Source organism: Exophiala aquamarina (genome assembly GCF_000709125.1).
Source record: "Exophiala aquamarina CBS 119918 chromosome Unknown aczIA-supercont1.2, whole genome shotgun sequence".
NCBI lineage: Eukaryota > Fungi > Ascomycota > Eurotiomycetes > Chaetothyriales > Herpotrichiellaceae > Exophiala > Exophiala aquamarina.
In genome coordinates this window covers 3,234,593-3,254,343 of record NW_013550586.1, presented here as the reverse complement: position 1 = coordinate 3,254,343, position 19,751 = coordinate 3,234,593, and the positions used below count along the sequence as shown (strand labels likewise).

The 19,751-nt window shown below is 50.8% G+C and overlaps 9 protein-coding genes across 9 annotated transcripts; 3 read left to right on the top strand and 6 right to left on the bottom strand.

Annotated features, from left to right (window-relative positions):
- Nucleotides 1–1,109: 1,109 nt before the first annotated feature.
- A1O9_02994 (uncharacterized protein) lies at nucleotides 1,110–2,097 on the bottom strand (the record flags this gene model as incomplete). The annotated part of the gene is made up of 2 exons (XM_013408564.1): nucleotides 1,110–1,655; nucleotides 1,726–2,097. 2 exons carry the CDS (start codon nucleotides 2,095–2,097, stop codon nucleotides 1,110–1,112), a joined length of 918 nt encoding a protein of 305 aa, XP_013264018.1.
- Nucleotides 2,098–4,963: 2,866 nt separating this feature from the next.
- Nucleotides 4,964–5,873, top strand: A1O9_02993 (1-(5-phosphoribosyl)-5-[(5-phosphoribosylamino)methylideneamino] imidazole-4-carboxamide isomerase; the record flags this gene model as incomplete). The annotated part of the gene is made up of 3 exons (XM_013408563.1): nucleotides 4,964–5,263; nucleotides 5,342–5,528; nucleotides 5,584–5,873. 3 exons carry the CDS (start codon nucleotides 4,964–4,966, stop codon nucleotides 5,871–5,873), a joined length of 777 nt encoding a protein of 258 aa, XP_013264017.1.
- Nucleotides 5,874–5,913: 40 nt separating this feature from the next.
- On the bottom strand, nucleotides 5,914–6,959 carry A1O9_02992 (uncharacterized protein; the record flags this gene model as incomplete). The annotated part of the gene is made up of 2 exons (XM_013408562.1): nucleotides 5,914–6,513; nucleotides 6,576–6,959. 2 exons carry the CDS (start codon nucleotides 6,957–6,959, stop codon nucleotides 5,914–5,916), a joined length of 984 nt encoding a protein of 327 aa, XP_013264016.1.
- Nucleotides 6,960–7,954: 995 nt separating this feature from the next.
- On the bottom strand, nucleotides 7,955–8,140 carry A1O9_02991 (uncharacterized protein; the record flags this gene model as incomplete). Its single annotated transcript, XM_013408561.1, has 1 exon — nucleotides 7,955–8,140. A coding segment is annotated over one exon (186 nt), but the record flags the coding sequence as incomplete, so codon positions are not given.
- An 844-nt stretch (nucleotides 8,141–8,984) lies between these two features.
- On the bottom strand, nucleotides 8,985–9,389 carry A1O9_02990 (uncharacterized protein; the record flags this gene model as incomplete). The annotated part of the gene is made up of 1 exon (XM_013408560.1): nucleotides 8,985–9,389. One exon carries the CDS (start codon nucleotides 9,387–9,389, stop codon nucleotides 8,985–8,987), a length of 405 nt encoding a protein of 134 aa, XP_013264014.1.
- A 422-nt stretch (nucleotides 9,390–9,811) lies between these two features.
- On the bottom strand, nucleotides 9,812–10,684 carry A1O9_02989 (uncharacterized protein; the record flags this gene model as incomplete). The annotated part of the gene is made up of 1 exon (XM_013408559.1): nucleotides 9,812–10,684. The coding sequence occupies one exon, from the start codon at nucleotides 10,682–10,684 to the stop codon at nucleotides 9,812–9,814; it is 873 nt and encodes a 290-aa protein (XP_013264013.1).
- Nucleotides 10,685–11,725: 1,041 nt separating this feature from the next.
- On the bottom strand, nucleotides 11,726–12,559 carry A1O9_02988 (enoyl-CoA hydratase; the record flags this gene model as incomplete). Its single annotated transcript, XM_013408558.1, has 1 exon — nucleotides 11,726–12,559. The coding sequence occupies one exon, from the start codon at nucleotides 12,557–12,559 to the stop codon at nucleotides 11,726–11,728; it is 834 nt and encodes a 277-aa protein (XP_013264012.1).
- A 1,149-nt stretch (nucleotides 12,560–13,708) lies between these two features.
- A1O9_02987 (CAMK protein kinase) lies at nucleotides 13,709–15,187 on the top strand (the record flags this gene model as incomplete). The annotated part of the gene is made up of 2 exons (XM_013408557.1): nucleotides 13,709–14,041; nucleotides 14,111–15,187. 2 exons carry the CDS (start codon nucleotides 13,709–13,711, stop codon nucleotides 15,185–15,187), a joined length of 1,410 nt encoding a protein of 469 aa, XP_013264011.1.
- A 2,001-nt stretch (nucleotides 15,188–17,188) lies between these two features.
- On the top strand, nucleotides 17,189–19,066 carry A1O9_02986 (uncharacterized protein; the record flags this gene model as incomplete). Its single annotated transcript, XM_013408556.1, has 3 exons — nucleotides 17,189–17,244; nucleotides 17,325–18,423; nucleotides 18,635–19,066. 3 exons carry the CDS (start codon nucleotides 17,189–17,191, stop codon nucleotides 19,064–19,066), a joined length of 1,587 nt encoding a protein of 528 aa, XP_013264010.1.
- Nucleotides 19,067–19,751: the final 685 nt, after the last annotated feature.

Here is a 19,751-nt window from a genome sequence, read left to right as displayed (position 1 = left end):
AAAAGTCCTTCCACCAAAGATCATCCCGAATGCTCAACCTGGTGTGTCTCTCATAGAATTCCATCGGAGCCCCAGAAGTTTGAAACATTATCAACGTCCTACCGCCTAAGCTTGCTCGACTTGGCCAAGTGGCGTAATCGCAGCGAGCATGAACGGCCCTTGCGAATTTCGGCAATAACCCATGCCGTTGACGGAGAGACAGGATCATGTCGCAGAGATACCAAAGAAGCCAATTTCTATACCCACCTACTCTTCTGAGAGTCTCGGTGAGCTAAGCCACCATGGAAACGCCAAATCCGTCTCTCGTGAAACAGTTGTGATGGAGTCGACTTTGGACACCCGTTAGCCACGCCGCCGTGGGCATTTACCCTCGCGGGTGGTTGCCCTCCGGTAGTACATACACCCAAGGCTGAAGCGATGGTGTAACGCGGACCAGCATTCTTACCCGACCCCAGGTGAAAGCTCTCGAGGCGAGGGGAATTGTTTCATGCTGGGTTTCTCGGCCTTTTAGACTCTACCGACCTCACCTTGACCATGACAAATGTGCCTTCTTCTAGTCACGAAGAATCCGTAATCAGACACCAGTGGCCAAAAGTTGGCAAGCATGATGCTAAGCTCTGCGGCCAACCCGACTTCTCGCTGCCTGGAAAGGCAGTCTGGCCTTCTTGCTATCCTAGAATCCCCGTCAACCTTGAAACACGCCCCTAATCCCTCACTCCACATGTGATCCGAAGACCAAAAAGAGGGAGGACATTCAACCGAAGTCATGGGCAACCTGCTCACTCTACGTAGTACCTGGATGATGCTGGTCGGTCTCGGAGAGCATCTTCTCCTTATACAGGCGTAGAGCTATGCCACTGCACCACATGGTTCATCGATCCCTAGACTTTCCCGCAGTACAGAGTATTGTGGCATCCCACATGAGAGAGAGAAAAGGATTTCGGAGAATGCGTGGACTTAGTAGCTGTTCCCGTTCTTCAACCGCACTCGTAGTTCCAAAAGTTTGTCTGGTGGAATCCTGTACTCCGTAGTGGAAGCATCGACCAAACCCTCGTTTAATGCCCAAAAGCTTGCTCCAAAGTCGATTTCTGTTCATCACCATCATCATATCATCGGCGGCGGCCTGTCTTCTTTCGTCCCTTCTTCCCAGACTGACCCGATCCCTGTATGTCCAACACATCGTGCTTGCTGAGCTTCAAGGTCCCCCCTCGGAACCGGCCCACAGCAGGAACATCGACAGCGCGCTCGCGGCGAATCCCGTTCGACTTGCTCTTCCCTGTGCTTGTGCTGCTGCCGCCGGCCCTTTCCAGGATGATGCCATTCTCCTTCGCCTCCCTCCTCCGCAGAGCTTGCCGGGAAGCCGCCTTGGCCGCAATGCCCCGCCGGTGCGACAGCGGCATCCTCTCCTGCGTGAACAGGGAGTCCTTCGAGCCCAGCGACTGCATCCGCATATCGACTGCTTTGTGGCGGTGAGAACCGACCACCGTCGACGCTTTCGCTTGTTCCAGTAGATGAGACTCCTTCAGTAGTCTTTGCAGATCAAGATCGTGTTTGAGATTTTGCGCTTCAGATTCGTCATCTGCTTCTTTCTCGGCCCGCTTGCCGGGGATGATCCCGTTTCGGGTCTGCTCATTTCGACTCGGCGGTTTCGACGTCTTTTGGCGCAGCAAGTCAATATCGACGTTCTCGAAGGATCTGGGGGAGGGTTGGGGCCGGGAAACTCACCATGAAGTGTCTGTATTGTAGCCTTTGCCTCTCGACGCTGTCGGGATCATCATCATCGTGATCTCGGGGAACTGCTGTTGTCCCGTGCTCAACAATCTCGACTTCAAGCTTCTCCTCTCCTGCCTCTGAGAGACCATCCCAATCCGATTCCTCGTCCGAGGCCTGAAGGGACCGTTCCTCGAGTTTTGCTTCGCCTTGAGACACCCCATTCTCAACGGCCGGCAACGGTTCAAAGGCAGCCTCGAAGTAGCGGCGGAAGACATCGTGATCCTGGACGGATGAACCACCGCCATCTTCCTGACCTCCTTGAGTTGTAGCAAGGGACGTTTGACGCGGTGCCACCGCGAACTCTCTTTTTCGCTTTCCCAACATCATAATTTTCTCCCTCTCCTGCGTGTCGTACTCTACTCGTTCTTTTCCCCTGCGCAAATGTTCAAGCTACATCAGAGCGGAGCGTGCCCAAGGTACACTCTGCTATATCTGAGGCCTGTAAAGTCCAGGGGTTGGCAGAGACCGAAGGAAGGTCGCTTGATTCCTGAAGGTTGATGAAGGTTGATGCCAAGACGAACAAAAACTGTTCCTTGCCCATCTAAAATCGGATGAAATCGCGGCCGCCTGGAACGAGCCCCGCGCCAGTCAAGGATAATGTTAGCTGTTTCCAGTTAGCACCCTGCTTATCCAGCGAGATGTGCGCTCTATGTTTGGCCTAGTCTCAGGCCCGACCCAGCCTCGGCCTCCCTTTCCGCCTGTCTACTTAATATGTTTGACAACAAGACATGCATTCATTCAGTTCAGACTTCGTCTCTTACTCGTAAGTAGGAGTTTCACGAGACCTCAAACCCTGTTGCCTTGTAGTTTGTTTTCGCTCTCTTTGTCATAACTGGTCATATTTGGGCTTTTCTTGATCATTAAAGTCCTGAGATATATGGCCACCCCTTATAGCTTAGAATTAAAATTTTCAAAGTTCGAAAAGGATACATGATGTGAAGGCAAATGTTCTCAGCACTCGCTCTCTACGAATGAACGCTAAATGATAGCTCCATCCCACATTAATCCAAGTCATGCGAGTACTTGGTATCGCCGCATAGCCACTACAATGAGTACGACATTTGCTGGGCATGCTCGCATATTTCACTTAGAGGGACAATTCAGAAGGCATCTATTTAGGCTTAAAAACATCCTCACCATATCGTTTGATACCTAGTGGAATTAGATCCATTTGGGCTTAAGATCGAAGACAAAGAAACATCCACCCTGGCGGCAAGGTCGATTGTCGATCATGAGCACGCGATGGGCCCTCCTTGTACTGTCATTACCCACATCTTTTCCGAGCAGGTACTCAATCTCCGATAGTCGGCAATGAGATGCTTATGGCACTGCCAAATGTCGTCAAAGCTGTGTTGCGTCAAGCAACCTTCCCAGTACGTAGGAATGGTCTCGTTTTGGTCGAATCGGGCGATAAAGGCAGAGACAAGTGCCACGACCGCGCCAGAGCCGCAGGCGAAGTCCTTGCAGTCGATGGGCTCCGATGGCGTGAGCCGAGAATGATGGGTTGCCGATATACTAGAATGCTCCAACGAGCCATCGGCTTTACAAAATGGCAGGTCTTCGCTCCCGTCAGATGGGAAGCAGAGTGGGTACATAATTCGCTGGAGGTGCTCATCGATAGCAGCCTCGGAGACACCTGCGTTATCGGTCAATTCGCCACCATTGTTGTCTGGCTTGCTGGCAGTTGCTTCGCGCATGCATGTGAAATAACCATTCTTCGATGGGTCTTTTACGAGACGTCCTTTTTCCCTGTTCTTCAAAGAGCCTATCGGCAAGAAAACAAGGTGACCACAGCCGAGCTTACCCAGACGAGGTAAAAAGGCCGTTCGTTGTCTTTATGGAAGTGTAGGCCGCTGAGGTCGGGCTTCATCTTGATAATGTCGCCAGAAGCCATGTCACTCGACATGAGAACGCCGCGGATCTTGTTGTCTTGACTCGATCTTGGTCCCATATTCCCGATAAATAATCCATCCCATGGTGGATAGCGTTCAGCTGGATAGGGTATAGGATGCATCGGAGGTGCCGGTGTGGTGGACAATAACAACGGTGGAGTTTGCAGAGCCATCTCCTTTTTGGCGGAGTTCCAATTATGCTCCCATGGCTTGATCGGCCTTTCACTGGGACTCGGCGGACGAACCGGTGACGGAGACAACGGAGACCGCGGAATGTCTGTTACTCTGGTGTTGGGGTCTCGGCCAGGCCGAAATAATCGTATTGGGGGCACCGGGTCTTGCTTGAAATGATCAAATGCACATTTAGACGGCAGTGACCTGACTTTGTCTGCGACCTTTTCCAAGGCTTTGGGGTAGCATCCCACCAGTCTGACAAGACGATTCTGTGAATCAACAACATTTGAGCCAGTATTCTTGTCCGGAGGAGTTTGTTCAGCTAGTGAGCAAGAAACGTGAATTCAGAGTGATCATATATTTCGTTTAGTGCCAAGTTCACTTGTTAAAATGTCCGAAGACAATGGCTCGCCAGAGCGGCGTCTGGAGCTAAGCTTGTTTGCTACAAATTGTTCTTCGCTGAGCGAGGGTTTCTTGGTTCCGTTCGTTCGTTACTGTGAAGGGGGTTGTAGGAGAGAGTGCCATCACAAGGCGGAAGGTACATCACCTTTAAATACAAAAGAATATCTGAGCAGGATGTAGTCCAGCAGCGGGCTTGATAGTGAGCCCATCTGCATACGGGCTGTGTGAGGCTGAACTTCGGTGGAACGACACGAACCCGACCTCCACAGAGTCCAAATCTGGACCAAAAGCTGCAGCATTTCCCAACCCAACGAGGGCAGTGTTTTTTCAATCCAAGAAGGTTGTGTTGGTAACACTGCCCGTTGAATAAGTTATTCCTCGGCGGCTGGGAAGGCACCCAGCGAGGTGAGTGTTCAGGTGCAGGAAAGAGCTCCCGACATCGGCTGAGCAGTGTCAAACGCTAGACCGCTAAGTGTTCAATGGAGCTGTCTGACAAAGAATTATTAAGATTGATGACCGTCTGACAGCAAAAGGCTCTGGCAATTTCCACCCGGTCTCATTCTGGATTACGCGTCACGAGCAAAACGCTTTAGGTCATCTTTAAATTCAACGAACTTCCCCCACTAACGGAATCTCAAAATGAACCATCTTAATATTTGGATCTGTGTAGCTTCATTTGCTGCAAACACCATACATAGCCTTTACCAGATCTATCAGTCATAATGACAAAGTTTCGGCCATGCATCGACCTGCATGCGGGCCAGGTCAAACAGATCGTTGGGGGTACATTGAGCACAAGTGAATCAGAATTAAAGACCAACTACATATCCAAGCATCCGGCCGAATACTTTGCAACACTGTACCGTGATGCCAACCTTTTGGGTGCCCATGTTATCATGCTAGGTCCTGGAAATGATGCTGCAGCCAAAGAGGCATTGGCAGCTTGGCCGGGCCATCTACAGGTAGGAGGTGGCATCACCGATGTCAATGCAAAGGAATGGATTGCTGCTGGAGCTGAAAGGGTACGTCTTGGCCTCTTTACGCGTGCCTCCTCCTTTCCATGTCGTGTGATATGCGTTCCTAAGTCCACCGCGCAGTAGGTCATCATTACTTCGTTCCTATTCCCTAATGGCCGCTTCTCCCTGGAACGACTGCAATCGGTGTTGTCGTCGCTGGACAACGACAGATCCAAGCTTGTGGTCGACCTGAGCTGTAGGCGGAAAGACGATACGTGGTTTGTTGCCATGAACAAATGGCAGACTATAACGGAAATGGAGGTCACGAAAGGTGAGCAAACGGCCTTGCGATACTACCCAGTCGCATTCAACTTATCGCTCCACAGAGAGCATCCAGCTCCTCGAGCCATATTGTTCTGAATTTCTGATCCATGCTGCCGATAACGAAGGCCTCCAACAAGGCATTGATACCAGGCTCGTGAAGGAATTGTCCCAATGGTGCAGCATTCCGATCACCTATGCGGGCGGAGCACGAAATGTGGAAGACCTCGACTTGGTCAAGTCATGTAGTGGTGGAAGTGTTGACTTGACGATTGGCAGTGCTTTGGATGTCTTTGGTGGTTCCGGTGCAAAGTTTGAAGACTGCGTGAAATGGAACCAGCAACACGGGAGCTGAGGTCCGTTCCGCCACTCCTCACACTTTTGCTTTCTTAGCTCTAACTGCTCGACGAGGCAGTACTTGTTCCACAGTGTTGATTGCCCTTTCCAGAACTGCGCTGACCGTTCTTGTGATAGGATGCTTCCGCCATTCTCCCTGCACAATCCTCCCGCCCGGCAGTAACAGATTTATCATGCTCTGTTCGAGACTCTGGATCCCAAGGGCCTGTCACATTTCCCCAATAGCAATCCTCCTCTCGTCGATACCCCAGTCTAACCTGCGACAAAAACAAACCATCGAGTCCCTTCTCAATAACGTAGCCTCGGTCGATGTCCTCAACAAACGCCGTTCTATTTTCGATCAATTGGCTTCTTCCCCATGCACACCAGCGAGCGACCTTCCTCATGCCCTGCATATTCCATCGGCGCCGATCCTGCATCAATCTACTTGTGTCTTTGATATCCCGGAGGAGATAATCCCAGTTGACTAAAATCGCATACGAGCCGTCGGCGTTGAGAATGGCTTCGGCGCCGTAGACCGGCTTTGGCTCTTCAGGCAGGTCGAAGTCTAGGACCGGCGCTATGCGTATCGGGTATTCAGCAATGTCGTGGGCTGTTCTCACCCGCATCAAGTGATTGACGACGCGTCTAAGATCAACCTGCAATAAAGAAATGAAATGTCAAAAATCCCTCGCCACCCAATCTAAGAATCAATCCTTACATCTCTGCACTCAGCGGCAATCTTGGTCATCGTCCAGTCATAATTGAACTCCAAGGTCTGCGGCACCTCAGCCCATCTGACCAGTTTCCCTGGATTGTCATCTTCACGTTCTGCGGCGCTCGGAACACCTTGTGTCCATGTCCCGTCGTTGGCCCTCTTATAGATGATCTCATTTTCTTCATCGATGTGGTATGGGAAGATTGCGTGGGTGTCATTGATTGGCGAGTCACTGCGGCCAAGTGAGGTCACGTGCCTTGACCGTTGCTCGTCCGTCTTTGGAATTGGAACGGTCTTCTTGATCTCGACGGGGGGAGGACGGCGACGTTGAGGTGCCTTGCCATTCCTCGCGTGATCGAGTCGCATGGCGGGGGTAAGGGGAGCCATGGTGGTTGTGGGTCTGGAGTTACGGCGGTGCGGCAATGCTGATTTTGGAGAGCACGAGAAGAGATCAAGACATGCTGTGAACGGTGATTGTTTCCAGTATCCGCGCTTTCACTTGGGCTCGCTTCACATCTTCCTGGAACAAGGAATATTCACGGTCCGGGCTCGACAATTGCTTTCATCAACTGGTAGAGACGCTCAGTGCAGGCAGGAGTTGTTGGCCGCGGAACGCAAGTAGAACGCAAGTAGATCGCATGGCTGAAACTCATGTGCCCGACGAGGCAGCTCGTTCCCATCGCTTCCACTGGCGCCTGATTACTGCCCACTGCCTGTATTGGCGGGTGTGTATCAACTACTTTGGATGATTCCGTACGTGTGCCGTCCATGAAAAAATGCCCTTAATTGCAGCGTGCCTCGATACGGTTTGATCGATGGGAGAAGCTGGGGAGCCTGAACCAAGGCAATATATGGCCCAATGGATCGATTAAACGTCAGCACTTTACATGGATGCTTGTCCGTATGACAAATTTGACCTATCGTTCACCATGGCAAGATACCCACTCACAGACAACACATCCATTTTCTGTAGTCCTGGGCTTTTGGAAAAGTGACATTGTCGACTTGGCAGCCAAAATGCTCTGCAATAATGGAGCGTTCTAAACACCGAATCATAAACGCAAAATAAATTCAAGAAAGTGTTGACATTGATGATTTGTCTTATTGAATACCTATTCAAATAGTTTGATTGTTGCTACTTGAGCAATATAAGAACAATACATTCATGAAATTCATAAAAGATCGCACAAGGTGCTTAGGAGTCTGTGCACCATTCATAACCACCCCTTCATCTGTCTGTGTTATAGTGGATAACTTATAGGGACCCAAAGAAGCAGGAGCGTCAGATCGATGGATCTTTTCAGTGAGTAGCAGCTTGCTTGTTGCCCTCAGCAGATGCCTGGTTACGATGTCAGCAACGGGTACAAAAGCTGATCTTGATGTCAACTTACGGAGTTCTTGCTCTCATCAACCTTATCACCAGCGGCATCCTTTGCAGCACTTGCACGGGTCCCTAGGGAGGCATTGGAGTCTTTGGCAACGTCCTTGTTGGCCTCCTTGGAAGCACCAGAGGTGAGCTCTTGAGCCTTATCACCAACGAAGCTGTAGATAGAGTCAGCATGGACTTGATACAGCATCAACCAGGTGGACATGAGCAATGACATACTTGGCGGCGTTCTTGATGGTGTCGGCCATTGTGACAGGTTTGAGTTGGTTTTTGAATTGGTTTTGAGATTGAAAAAGTCTTGGGGATGGAAATTGCAGGTTTGGGTGATGAAAAGCACAGACAGGGAGGGAGGAATCAGAGATACTTATAGGGATCAATCAAGAGGGTCGTGCCTGCCTTGTGTCACTTCACTTGTGCCTGCCTGCCTACTCGGCGAGCGATGGAAGCCCCCGCGCTACTGGTTCGCCCGTCCATCACGCGTCGTTTCTCACTTAGCACTTACATGTGGGAGGAATGAACCGAGGGAAAGTGCTAGTCTAGTCGTCACTGTTTAGAGCGCGTTGTAATGAACTAGTATGACGTTTTTCTGGAGCGCAGGTGACAGGATTTCGTCTGCAAAGCATGGAAGGGAAGATGGAGAAGAGTGACGCGATAGAGGCTGACATCATGAAGATCCCCTGCCAGCCAATGGTGCAGATCTTGCCACAAGTGGCGGTGCACATTTCTGCTTGGCCAAGGGCTTGTTGAGGGGAAGGAAGTCAGGTCCGGCCACAAACTTCCGGTCCAGTTGACGACACTCCCAAGTTGGATGTGACGTTGTGACTACCTACTGTAGTATGGCAGAAGCAAACAGCAGTGCAGAGTACCTGGTACTGCCTCATCCCTTTTCCTTGCCCACTTTTCTCCGCTGGAAAGGACAGTCTTGGTCTACATGATCCAAGTTACACAGTAGCCCGAAGAATGACGATATCATCTGCGTGACACTCAGACCCATGCCATGGCTGCCATGGCTGCCATGTGAAAGTTCAAGGTTCTGCTAGACCTGTTCCATCCCGCCGAGGCCTGTGGGTTGTGATACGCAGATAATACCCATCAGGGTCGATGAGTCGGAAATCTCGCAATCCCCGAGGCTGAGAGTGAATATCAGCATCGAGTTTCCAGCATTTGCCCATAATAGAGTCTCGTTCTCGTTTCAGGTCATCGACTTCTAGCACAGTTTCGACTCCCTTGGTTGGCTGTCGATATCTGGCTTGTTCCTCGATTGTCTCCGAAGAAGTTGCCTCGATGGCTCCAATGAAGATTGCGTCTCGGCCAAGATAGGCATAGTTGCCTTTGAGCTTGAGCAAGGCAAATCCTAAAATATTGGAGTAAAAGCCAATCGACCGCTGGAGGTCTGATGGAAAGAGTTCAATTCTCAGAGACGTCGGCATGGCAGTATGGTATACCAGTATATATGGCTTTCAGATCGAAAATAATGCTTTGTCCTGCAGTTCTATCTAGTCCGGCCGTCGGTTGTGTTTGCAATATGTATCGCATCCATAGCTTTTATTCGACCAACAGTAACGACTATGGTTCTATTTGGGCGCATTGCTCAGCCGCGCCTACTAACAACGCGTTATAGCTCTGAAGCCCAATCTTTGTCAGCAAGAGTCTAGAACTCATTTTGGGCCGCCCATTTGTTGTTTTCAAGTTTCTTCTTGGCATGTTATTAAGCTACGTCCACGATGGCGTTTTGTATTCCTCAATTTCATCGTAGCTAAACTATTAGGATGTGCTTAGGACTTGCATGGACGCTCTCTTCTTGCTGCCTCGCGGACATCGCGGGGCACTCCCTCCTTCTGACTCGAAGACTTCACAAACCACTATCGCTGAAGAAGTCCAGGATATGTTCGGCCACTTCCTCGGTGTGGCTTTCTACGAGGAAATGCCCTCCATCTAACAACACAATCTTTGCGTTAGGCAAGTCTTTCTTGTAAGCTTCTGCTCCAGGAGTGGGGAAGAAGATGTCATTCTTGCCCCAGACGGCCAGCAAAGGCACCTGGCTCTTGCGGAGATACTCCTGGAACTTAGGGTAGAGCTCAACATTGGTGGCATAATTCTTGAGTAGGTCGAGTTGGATCTCAAGATTACCTGGTCGCGACACCAAGGCCCAGTCCAGGTAGTAAGCGGCAGGGTCGTCGATCTTGTCTGCCTCAGGCTCGCCTTGCACGTATTGTTGGCGGAATGGTTCAAGGCCGAGTACGGCATCGGTGATTAACCGACGGTATTCCTTCTCCTCAGGCGATCCTTTCGCTGTTGCCCAATATGCCTTGACTGGGTCCCAGAACTCAGCCAGACCTTCTTCATATGCGTTTCCATTCTGCGCCACTATCGCCCAAATGGCTTCAGGACGCTCCAAGGCAATACGCAAGCCTGTTGGTGCACCATAGTCGAAAATGTACACTCCGAACTTCTTGATCTCAAGCACGTCGAGGAACGATCCGATGGTTGTGGCGAGGTTGGCAAAGCTGTACTCGAAGTTCAGCTCCGTTGGGATTTCAGTGAAGCCATAGCCTGGCAAATCCGGGGCGATCACATGATACTTCTTTGCCAGAAGAGGCATGATCTTGCGGAATTGGTGAGAAGAGGTCGGGAATCCGTGCAGCAGGAGAAAGGTCGGGTTGGATGACGATCCTGCCTCGCGGTAGAACACGCGGATGCCATTGGGAAGTGATGCATACACCATTCTGAGACGTTAAGATGATGGATGGACGAGGGAGTACTTGGCACAAGCGTCGTTTAAGTATTTTGAATTATAGCTGGTGTGAATGATGGAGTTTCCATTGAAAGGACGACCTACCTCGACACATATATACACATCATCCCGCCGGTTGAGGTTGTCCATGGCCCATTAGAGATGACTGAATTGCAAATAGTCGAATCTCGATGACTTACAAACAGCTTGCATGCTAACTGTTTATATTCAAGGACCAATTATCGAGCCAGCTGCGAGAACGATGAGGCATGGTGTCGAGGCCATTGACTGGGACAACTTGTGCAGCGAGGGCACGGATCAAAGCGGCAAGGTGATTTGGCAGTTCAAAAACAAAAACCAGCGATGGATTTGGAAGCAAACAAGGACCCCCCTGTCGTACTTCGCTGATGCCGCCTTGCATAGGGATGCATATGCTAACCTATATAGGCTAGAGCGTGATGAGTAGGTTGAGTGCACCGGGCTCAATCCGCTCGCCGCTTTGACCGTCATGAAAAGCCCGTAAAGCAGCCAAATTTTGGAGTGTTTCTGTGGCTGGGTAAACGGTTCAATTTCCTCGATGGGTAAACATCTCGCTCGGTTCCCCATCTTTACAAAAGCTTGCGTCCCTCATTTTTGTTTGAGTCTCCGTTCCTTAGTCTCGGGGGCCTATCTCGATCTCTTTAGCCGTGGAATACCTGTTCTTGGAGAGGTGGTTCCTGGATTCTAATCTTTTTGGACTGGTGAAGTTGAAATCTCGCTGGTTGCAGACTCCCGTTGCCAGTCGTTGCTGGTTGTACTTCCTCCGGTAAGGATTACAAGTAGTACTTTAGAGACGATACCTAACTCATGAGTAGTTCTGTCATCTTGCGTTTCGGTCGTCTAATGGCCATGGCTGTCCGCTTTCAGGACCTTGAGCTCGTGCGAAGAAATGCAGCCGAGATAGATTTTGAATACATGATTTAGTGAGGACAATGGCGCTCATCGGCTAACTGTGCGATCAAGCTCTTTGACCACGGGCTCTGTCTTTGCATTTTACAACTTATGTTTCTTTGCACCACTGGCGATCTTCCTGAATTCTTCTTGAGGAGCGCCAGTGACGAACCGCTGCATCCCTGCCATCACCTCTCTAACACCCTGAGCCTCCAAGGTTTCTAAATATGGTGCTCTAATTAATTTCTTGATGCCAAGCAAGCTGTCCTGGTTTAGATGGTCCCCTAGCTTGTCATCGATTTCGGCCAACACTTGTTTCAAGAAACCTGCGCTGTCGTTCTTGTCTTTGCCACTGAACACCTTGTTGACGAATCCAGTTGCGACGAGTTCATCGATGGTGATTCGGCGAGACATGATCAATGCTTCATTAGCCTTGGCCAACCCAAGACGTTGAACCAACCCAATGGAAGCACCGCCCTCGGCAACGAGACCAAGGGAGGAGAAGGGAGTCAACAAGAATGTGTGAGGAGTTGCGTATATGAAATCGCAGAAGCCCAACAGCGCGGCAGACAAGCCAACAGTGGGGCCGTTGAGTGCTCCGACCAATATTTTGGGGTGTGTGTAGAATGACCGAGTAATATCAAGGTTGTTCGCAACGAATCCTTTCAAAATATCATTTCTTGCTCCATCTTTACCACCAGCAGAATCAGCGCCGGGTCTGGTTGTTGTAACATCAGCTCCAGCAGAGAAGAAGCGGCCCTCGCCAGTGATGACTGTCACGGACACCGTTGGGTCCTCCGCGATATCTCTTAGTAGACAGGAGATGCGATAATAGAGGGGTTGGTTCAAAGCATTGAGTTTCTTTGGTAGGTTCAGGGTGATGATGGCAACACGGCCCTCTTTTCTGTATTGGACCGCATCTTCGGGAGAGGCCATGGCGGTGGTAAAAATGGTACTAGTATCTTGCGATGGCGCAAGGGGTCGATTTCGAGTGTAGGATATGGGGCTCAGCAAGGAAGAACTACGGATGGATGCGCTGGAAAGGGGCAGGAATAGATAAGTGGTCTGGTCTGAAGGAACCCTCAGAAGAAACAGATATACTCGGCTTCATTCGAAGGATTCTTGTTCACTTTTGTCCTCGGTAATTATTTGCAAAGGCAGTCCAAGTCTGGTCTAGCCAGGCGCAGGTGGCCTTTGCAATGAGAGTAATCAACTCCAGTCGGCAACAGCTCGCCGGAGAATGCGGAGGGAAACCACGAAGCTCCATGGTTGTTGCTTGCCTGGGTAAAGCGCCGGGGATTCTACCTCGGCTCAATCATTCTTGGCATCTTCAAGGCCCCCATTCTCCGCCCAAGGGCCTGAGGGCTGAGGGAGGGCTGAGGGACGATCGGTGGTCGTTCAGGCGAGGGAGAGCACCCGACGGCTAAGCCAGTAAACAGCAGTGGGAAGCCTTTGGGAGATATGAGTCTGCCGCGGTAACCGATGCTTAGCCTCCAGTGCTCTCACTCACGCGAGGTCGAGTATGTGTCTTCTTAGAGACTTGGAGAGACAAAGAACTTTGTCCAAGCCAGATCACCACTGACCGCAAAGTCCGAAGGCCAGCCAATTGCGGGAAATAAGACATTAAGGGGCATTGTCGTCGGTTCCACGGGTTTAGAACGGCCTCTTTCTGTCCCAAATTTCTGTTCTACAGAAGAACTAGCACCACGGTTTGCACCCGCCTTTGAGATCAGGCGGAAGGTCACGTCTTCTGAAAGGGCCCATTATAGAGACATCCAACAAATGGCTGGCCCTGTCTTCTCTCTGTACGCGCCGTAAGGCTGTGGCTGCTACCCAGGACTTCAGGAGTAAGTTCGGGTTGGGTTTGGCGCAAGCCACCCTGATAGCGCCGCCACTGTCTGCAGCCCCGTGTATCATGCGTGACCTGCCCTCGTGCGGCTGCGCGGCCTTCTCCTTGTGAGAGGACTTCACCAACTATCTTTGTATTGCTGTGATGCGATACTACATTTGTATGCAAAAGATGCTGAAATCCATGCGCATTCTGGTTTCGGTCGCCGACAAGCCCACCAATTTCATGCTGTGAAGATGGCGAATACTGAGTCAATGGACCCCTGTGCGTCTTCAGGAACCGGCGATGAGACTGTCGATGTGTTTAGGCTTCCTACCATCTTCCATCCTGATTACGTCGAGCACCACATCGTCTTTTCTGACCGGCGTCGTAACATCAGAAGGGGGAAAAAGCTGAAGAGATGGAAAACAATGCGCGAAATTGGAAGGGGTGGTTTCGGCATAGTATATCTTCAGGAGGAGGAGAAGTCCCAAAAGCTTCGTGCTGTGAAGCAGCTCCTTCGCCCTGCAAGTCAGGAAAGCTCGCTGAACCCTTTGCGGGAATTGACGGCGATGGCGACTTTGTCCAAGGTATGGACCAAGCAGCAACAAGCACTCGTTATAACCACTCAGCGTAGCCGCCCTCTGACCTTCCTGTAGGAATTGACCAATTTTGTGGAGTTCCAAGGCTGGTATCAGAATGAGACCCATCTGTATATCGCTATGGAATATTTCGAATTTGGTGATCTCGGGCAATGTGTTACTGCTCCACTTCCTGAAGGGGAAGCCCAAAGCATTATCTTCCAAGTGGCCGAGGCTTTGGAGTTTATGCATGAAAAGCACTTTACACATCGAGATCTTAAGCCCTCAGTAAGAAAGTTGGGTTCTCAAACCGGGACTTTGCTAAATACTGGCCAGAATATCTTCGTTGTTCACCGAGACCCGGAACACTGGTGGATCAAACTCGGAGATCTAGGGGTCAGCAAAAAGGTTCTGGGAGGAAACACGTCGCTTCACACCAGTTTAACTGGCGAGTTTATGGCGCCAGAGATTTTGGGATTCACTGAAGAAGCCTGTGAATATACTAATGCCGTTGACATGTGGTCTTTGGGTTGTCTTGCAAGCTGGCTACTGATCCAACGGGTATTGGTTGATGTGTCCAAGATGTTTCTGTTTTCTCGAGGCCGCTTCCCTTTACCGCTCGATTTGCTGTCATCGAAGTCTGTGAGTGATCATGGGCTCGATTTCGTGGCAAATCTTCTAGTATATCGGCCGGACCTAAGGATGAGCGCACCAGCAGCCGTTCGACATGAATGGCTTCACTCGTCTTCTTCGAATGACGGTCTGATCGACGACACTAGCAGTGCTGCCTCCAGAGATTCACTTGACCTGGCAAAGGCCACCTCGACTCGAAATGAGCAGCCCATTGCAAAGGAATCGCCAGCGAAAACGAATTCTGAGCCGGGTCTGGTAGGCGGCAAAAGGCGGCTCTGGGAAGGAACGCAGGCATCGGAATCCAAGGCCGAAGATCTTCCCTCTAAATCGCTCGAGCAGGGCCTCAAGCCGAAAGAAATCAATTCCTTCTTGTTTGATGCCAAGGTGGAAGAGCAGAGAAGGAAGGAGGTGGAAAAGAGGGAACTGGCGGAAAAGGATGAGTTTGAGACAAAGGTCAAGGAGAGATTTATGAAGCTGGTGAGCGCACATCCCCAACTGAGAACGCTATCTTTGCAATACTAAAGGAAGCTTAAAAGCCCCCCCAAACTGCGACCGAGGAAGTGACCTCTAGTGTTCTTCCATCCGAGGGTGCTAGCCTCGAGGAAGAGGAGACGTGGGGCTCTTTTGCTTCGTCGTCGAAGAAGTTGAGGGAGGGAATAGACTGGTGGGATAGTTTTGGAAACCCCGATGACTCCAGGAGCGCGTCCGTCAAAGACGTCGTGTCGCATGCTTCTAACACCACTCAGCCTACTCGCACGGATATCTCCAGTCATCCACGAAGCAGCTCATCAGCCACTGCCGCTGACGAGTACCCAGTCGCTGAGCCCAAGGGAGACATCACATCTCTGGCAAAGACGCCGATCCACACTCCAAACGAACTCATTGATAGTGCTTCTACACCGACAAAAATGGAGCCCACGCGATCAAGCCTTCAGCCGGACATGGCCATTTCTGATCTGAAGTATGACGACTATGGATTTGCAAAGCCTGGACCCCCTCCTAGGCGGAAGAACTTCTTACAATCAACGCTCCGAGGCGAGGCCTTACCACCTCCCAATACGTCTCCAAAGGCCACTGCCCCTTTGGTATCTGTCGATGACAGCTGGTCCGCTCCTGATGGATATCATTTCTACTGTCCATTTCCAGATTGTGGTGCAAGTTATCAGTTTCAAAAACTTTTCGAACACCACATCAGGCGAATGCATGGAGAAAATGAGCGGCCCTACAGCCCTCTCGAGTCTCTCGAGCCAATACGACTATCCGCCTCACGAGACCCAACAGCGGGAACGGCGACTTTGCAAACAGCCATTGACGGGGTAACACACAACGCTGGCGACAGATTGCAGTCTGCTTCAGAGCGTAGTCCGCCAGAAACCACTTTACCCTCCAGCAGTGGCTCGGCAAGCGATTTATCAGCTAACAAGAAGGCTTTGCAAGCTGCCATGGACCATACTGTTATCCACGGTGGCAAGATCTTAAAAGTTCATGCCGGGCGAGATCCGCCAGAAGCCATTGGCTTACCACGTGTGGCTGGAGGAGAGCAACCATCGGTTATGGCAAAGCCATCCTCTCCTCACCATCGAACAACTTCAGCAGGCGCAAAAGCAGGTGAAAGAAGCATTCCGATGGATGGGCCTAAACACGAAACGATGGTTGGCCGGCTGGATGAGCCAAAGTGGCCTGCTCTTTTACCTTCCCGGGCCGCTCCTAGTCCTCCATTGCTCTATAACGGCTCCTTGCGGTACGACGAACAGCATCGGGCGCAAGTCAGAAGAAAGGCGGCATCGCGTGGGGTTTCGTTTGAGAAATACCTGCTCTACCACTATGAACAAGATTTTGGTCGTCCTGCATTTGTTCAAAGTACATCGACAGGTCCTCTGGCGCAGAAGCAACCTTCTGGGTCCACGACTACTACAGCAGCCCCCAAAAGCTTAATGCCCCAGCCGGGAGCCCCAGCCGGCGTTTCCTCGTCCGCAGAGAGACCTGCCATGAGCCAGACTAGGAAAGAGATTACAGGTTTCAATCGCTCTCGAACCAAGACCGTAAGCCGCGAGAAGGTAAGGTCAAGGGCAGCTGGTAAGGGGATCTCGTACGAGAAGTATATGTTATATCACTTTGACAAAGATTTTGGAAGCGGAACCGAAGTAGTTTAGTTAACGATCACATGATGGGCTCTCGATGGTTTGCCGGCAAAATGACCTTTTTGCAAATGCACGCATAGTCCGAATATTGTAGACATGGCGCGATAGAATATATAATGCCTCGTACTGGCCTCACCGGCCTCGAAATTGATCCTGAGAGTGTGCTATCTTCCTCGCGACCAGCTCGAACCGAAGTGGTCGCAAGGTTGCGGACTTCAACCCGATAGCGATCTATTGGAGTGGCCTTTGCGCCAACCGTTGAGGATCGGGCCAGACCCCGTCTCAGCCTCACTTCGCAAATCTGGTCAGGCTTGGATAGCCTCGAACCCAGTTCACCTTCATTCGTGAAAACCCCACTGACTATCAAAGCGCCTGCATCAAGATGGAAGTTGCTGGAGCTGCAATTGCGCTGGTACAAGCGGCCGAGATGGCCATCAAGTATGTCAAAATCTCTCGACCAGAACCGCGGCGGTCTTATTTGGTTTATCACAGATTCACTGACATTACTTGGCTGCAAGGGCTGGCAAAGGGGTGGTGGCGATCGTAATCGCCTATAAGCATTCGGATTCTCGTTTACAAGAACTAAGTCTTCGGGTAGAGGGAATATGGCTCAAGACAGAGCTTCAGATCAACGTGATCATGGACATCTTTTCACCTCACTCCGAACCGACGCCCTGGCAAGAAAGGCTTCTCAGCTTCCAATATTCATGCTTTGATACCCTTGGCAGCAAGCTACAAAGCTATCTCGTCAAGCTCAAAAGTCTGACTGGCGTCGATGTCAGCGATGGGATTGACGTGTACGCAACACCTGCAATCACCAAGATCATCCCGAGAATGCGATATGCCCTTTTCGAAAAGCATATTGAGGGATTGGTGGTGGAACTGCAACGCTGGCAAGCTGTCTTCGATCCGTCCTGGTATTTGCTCACTAGATTGGTCAGCCCTGAAGTTGATAAGATTCTGGAGCAGACCGGGAGCGACACCACGGTGCAGACACAAACTGTCTCAAATCTGCACGACATACGAGCCATCGTCCGCCTTACGAATCAAGACACCTCGCGTCCTCATTCAGATACAGTTCCACAGCGCAAAGTTCCATTCCTTTCTCCAGATTCAATCCATGATCAACGTGCTTTGGCGAATGAACCCGGACTGCAGATTGGAAGAATTGTGGACTCTGACGAAGTTGTTGTCTTGGACACCACCGCATATCACGAAGATTCGCACCCGCAGACCGTCGCGACTACTGTACGACAAATCGCGCGACTGCTTTCAATTGATGATCCTTTCTCGATGGGGTTTTTGAAATGCGTGGGGCTTGTGAAGTCGAACGAAAATCAGTTCATATATGTGCTCGCCCTTCCTAAACAGCAGCCTGTTCGTTTGCTTCGAAGCCTACTCTACTTACCGAGTCCTTCATTGGACGCGAAATTCCGCATTGCAAGGAATCTAGCCAAGACAATCATGTCTCTCCATGCAGCGAAATTTGTCCACAAGAACATCCGCCCTGAGACGGTCGTTGTTCAAGATGATGGCGAGGGTGAGATGAGCCAAGCTTATCTTGTCGGATTTGAGCAATTGAGGCCGGACTTGGGCCATTCATCTTTGGTTGCAGACGTGAGTGGTCTCTTTTCACTTCGTTTTGTACTTCTCCAACCTGTCGGGGATTCTGAAGCACGTTGTGGGAGTTGTCAGATCCCGTTGAAGATTGAAGTCTCCCCCGTTTGACCACCATTCCGCTTGTTTTCGTCCTGCCGCTTTGTTCTTACGTTGAGTATGCTATACGTAAGCTTGATATGACCAACACTGAATCTTGAAATGCCGATAGATGGTCTGGCAGCGTAACATCTACCGTCATCCAAGCCGGCAGGGTCTCAAAGTCCAGGAGTTATATGTCATGCAACATGACATCTATTCGCTGGGAGTGTGTCTCTTAGAGATCGGAATGTGGGCATCATTCGTTGGGCAAAACCAGCAGCCACCGACGTCCTTCGACATCTCCGAAGAGCTGAAATCTAAGAACCCCATGAAGACGGCGACGCAGATCAAAGCCAGGTTGATCGAAAAGGCCGAGACGGAACTGCCAAGAAGCATGGGCAAGAAGTACACGGAGGTAGTGCTTTCCTGTTTGACGTGCCTTGATAGCGGAGCCACCAATCTGTTCGAGGATGAGGATGACCTATATGACGAGGACGGGATCCTGGTCGGTGTCGCGTTCATTGAGAAGATACTCATTAAGTTGGATGATATTACGACATAGCAGCCATTCTCGATCCGCCTTGAGGAGTGAACACGCGCCTCGATGGTTTGTCCGACATCCTACATAGAACTCGAGTGTACGTAAGTCCTTAGTCCGAGGTACGTATACCTCCTGTTAGGTAGCTTGACCATGTTGAGATGTAAGCACATACATGACCTAAACATGACTCTCTACCAGCACGCATTGCTTGTGAAATCTGAAGCCTTGTTCTTGTCGACATTGCCCATGACATCTCACGGGCTAGAGGGGGTTTATGCTGGCGACCATTGAGGCTCCCTTGACGGTTCTTGCATCAACTAACAGCGATGACTGGAGCTTTTGGAGACTGGAAAGAACCGACCTAGATCATGTGTGATGACGCGTTGGCCTTGGAGCTGCATGAGAGGCTCTGGTCGGATCGCTTGGCCTGGAATAGAGCGCCCTTGGTCCTTGGTCCTTGGCCCCCGGAGGAGAGTCCGGAGTATACGCGAAGTACTCGTACACAGACGATGGTGTCCAGGTGGAAGGCCTGGGACCTTCTCGTAAGATATCAGGACCCTTCTAGGCTTCCTTGGCCCTAACAGGACTCCCGTCAATGTTGTTGCTCGTCAATCGTTTCAGCCAAGGACCCTCAGGGCCTCCCTGGCGCAGGGAGCCTGAAAGTAATTGCCCCGGACCAATATTAATCCGCTAAGGCTTTGGGCCT